The sequence below is a fragment of the Rhipicephalus sanguineus genome, chromosome 8 (assembly GCF_013339695.2).
Source record: "Rhipicephalus sanguineus isolate Rsan-2018 chromosome 8, BIME_Rsan_1.4, whole genome shotgun sequence".
NCBI lineage: Eukaryota > Metazoa > Arthropoda > Arachnida > Ixodida > Ixodidae > Rhipicephalus > Rhipicephalus sanguineus.
This window is the reverse complement of record NC_051183.1, coordinates 150,006,115-150,009,604: the sequence shown is the minus strand read 5'-3', so window position 1 is coordinate 150,009,604 and position 3,490 is coordinate 150,006,115. Positions and strand designations below refer to the sequence as shown.

General features: G+C 46.2%; 1 protein-coding gene across 1 annotated transcript; it reads right to left on the bottom strand.

Moving 5' to 3' along the window:
* Nucleotides 1–2,316: 2,316 nt before the first annotated feature.
* LOC119403584 (piggyBac transposable element-derived protein 3-like) lies at nt 2,317–2,889 on the bottom strand. The gene has a single exon (XM_037670510.1). The coding sequence runs from the start codon at nt 2,887–2,889 to the stop codon at nt 2,317–2,319; it is 573 nt and encodes a 190-aa protein (XP_037526438.1).
* Nucleotides 2,890–3,490: the final 601 nt, after the last annotated feature.

Here is a 3,490-nt window from a genome sequence, read left to right as displayed (position 1 = left end):
GTCAGGCTGTTTATGTCATGACCTGTAAACTGCGCTCGTTGTACACTCATATCCTCCTGGGCCAATTTTGGTGTACACAAGTTAAGGAGACGACCAGGAGAGCCCCCAGCGTAGATAGTAGATAGATAGATAGATAGATAGATAGATAGATAGATAGATAGATAGATAGATAGATAGATAGATAGATAGATAGATAGATAGATAGATAGATAGATAGATAGATAGATAGATAGATAGATAGATAGATAGATAGATAGATAGATAGATAGATAGATAGATAGATAGATAGATAGATAGATAGATAGATAGATAGATAGATAGATAGATAGATAGATAGATAGATACGCTCGAAGAGCCCCTGGTTCCATTAAGTGCTTCGCATTAACAAAAATGCCAGACAGCTTCAACCTTTGTCCCAAGTTTGGCTAAGCGAACTGTTCCCCTTTCTAGCCATTCCGACGTTGCCACGCCAAATTTTCAGCTTCTTTTCATCCGTTCCACCTTGTTTATATTGTCACGTGGTCGTGACGTCGACGAAGGCAGCAGTCAGCACGTCAGAGATGAAACTCTTTATTTGGCTGAACTTGTGGCCGGGGAACTGAAAGTCAAACTACAGCTACACGCTGATAGCGGCGAACAGAGCGTCGACCGTCGATCAACTGACAAGTGGTCAAGCGCGTCGGCTTTTATACAGGCGCTATCGAACTTTCCAGCAATGTCGCTGGTGGCGGCGTTATCTCTCGACAAAGCTGGCACATTCGCGTGCGGCGCGCAGTATTAACAAAACGATCTACTACAATCGCGAAGCTTCTCGAACATTGTTTCCCGAACAGCGTCGAGCGTTGATAACCGTCCCTGCCGGTCACACCCGAATACATCAAAACAAGACAAGAAGTGGGCGTGGCAATATTGCCTTTCTGATTACTCTTGATTTTGTAATAGGGATTTAAAAAGTCTCATTATATTTGCGTTTTTATTTATTTTCTTAATTTTTTGCGGAATGTGGACGTGGTTCAAGAGACCAGTAATCAATATTCAATCTGAATGAAAATGCCGCATGTGCAGACCTTATAGTCCGGAAGTGCGAGCCGGAACTGGACGTAAGATCGGAGGTACGTTAACGGAATACAATTGTGTTAGTGTACAGCATGGACACGGGGTTGCTGGCATACTTATTTGTGTATTGCTTGCCTATTTCTTTTATCTTGTTTTGTTTCGATCAGAAATCGAAATCAGATATCAATCATTATACCCCGTAATATGTGTGGTAGCGGCCTTGAAAAACACCGTCTTCCATACGAGTTCAAGACCTGGTGCCTATATTCTTACCACTACCTCTCCTTTAGTACGTCGTTATTAGCGGCGTCGTAGGCGGGATGTCGACCACCGTCTGCGTAAGGCAACTGTGTGAGAAAACCTACGTGCTCGTCGAACGGGCCGCAGCAAAATTACGAGAATGGTGCCGCGCTTTAAGCGAGTCCGAGAAGCGTTACGTTCCGTTAGCGCTGAATTCCTGGCACTAGATTGTGGAGAAAGGAATGAAAAAAATAAACTCTGGGAGCCTTAGGTGAGCCGAAGCTGGCACCTTGCTTTGCTTGTGGCGCCCTCTGTCGTGCAAGCACGCAATCATATCCGGTCTCCGAGCTAGAACGATGCCACGTACGCCGCCATCTAAGAGGCCATGTGCAGGCAATAAGGCCGTTTCCTTTTACTAAGCCTACTGGGCGAATAAACCAAAACACGTGTTTTGAATCCAACCCAGCTGCTAATATTTGGATGTAGAGGCAGCATCACTCCGATCTCACTCAATAGTGGTACCTGCTGGGAATGGGAACTCAGGTTACAAACAAGCGCGGTATCACGGCTTCGTGCATTATGCGCGGGGCGATTATGCCATTAAGCAGATTTTATAAATGCTCTAGCAACTTTGTGATACCGACTTCACTCGCGTGTAATCGCCACAGATGGGATGGGATGCGGTGCGCCAAAGAGTGGCAGCCTTTTAATCCTGGCTATGTGACATGACGCTCCTTCCTATTATTTTTTTATTAAAGCATTTTTTGCGACCAAAGGCACCTTGACCGTTTCTATCTGTATATCCTCCTGAGACCCGAGACATGACGTAGTAAAACCAGTTATTTTTTTAACTAATTGAATTACCATACACAGATAATTCTGATGTCATTCTTTATCTTCTATGACGTTGCGTTGAAAAATTATCAGATGTGCAATAGATTGCACACTGGGACTATGTCGTCAAAAAAAAACCGTGGAACATGATATCATAGACACACGCTTTTATTGATCTCTCTGGTCTCATTTCTTGTGAAATGCTTTGAAACAGTTGCGGCCAGCTGTCAAGCACAGGAACAGGTTACACTTGCAGCATCGGAATTTGGTCCTCTCGCAGCAGCCGGGGTTCCGACACCTGCTTGCGGACTTTTGGTCTACGATCTCTGGCATGTGTGACGCACTCAGGTTGCGCACAGATGGTGAGGGAAGTGGCACAACTGCTGGCTTTCGCAGTTGCAAAGCTTCGCAATCACTTTCAGTTGAAGCAAACCCCTTGTCAGAGGCAAGCAGAAAATGGGCGAGCTCGAGCTTGAAGTCTAGCAGTTGCATGATGTTCTTTCTGTGTGTACCCAGATCTCGATGGTCTTGCTTGTAAAGCAGCCATGAGTTCACGACTCCGACATCCATCATGAAGATGAGAGTACGAATCGTCCACTTCTTTGTGCGCATGGTAGTGGGGTAGAAGCTCAACATTCTGTCGCAGAGATCAACACCCCCCATGCAAGTGTTGTACTCTGCGACCACTGCGGGTCTCTTGACAGCAACTTTCTTTCGCTCTTGCTTCGAAAATCGTCTGCAGTCATCCACAGGCCCCATGCCCACGTGGGTGGAGGCCAACACGATTGGTTTGTTGTCATACCAATTCGTGATGCATATGTTAGAGACAGTGCTGACACACTGTGACATTGCCCCACGACCTTCCGCACGCATTTCACGGTCACCTTTGAGTTTGAGCCCTTTCGGAAGACGTGATTTCATGATTGTCCCTGTCCCCCTGATATTCTTTTCAGCCAATGACTCAAGAAGATGTGTGCCTGTGAAATATCGGTCGAAATAAAGCGAGCTTCCACGCGGCAGAGTCGCTGCAAGCTTCAGCACAACGGAGGCACCGATTCCATGTTTTTTCTTTTGTGCGAGGCTCCCCTTTCCCTGAAAGATTTCAAAATCTAAGACAAGGCCTTGAGGGCTTGCTAAGATAAAGTTCTTCAAGCCTGTCGGGTTGGGCTTCCCTGGAACGAACTGCTTCACTGGGCACTTACCGGTGAAGGGTATAATTTGCTCGTCAACGCAGATGTTTGGTGAGCGCGGCAGTGCGAGGCAAGCGTTTCTAATGATATCAAGAAGAGGACGGACTTTCCATAGCCGATCGGCTTCTTTATCTTCATCGGAAACAGCGAGGTCGTTGACGACCTTCAGG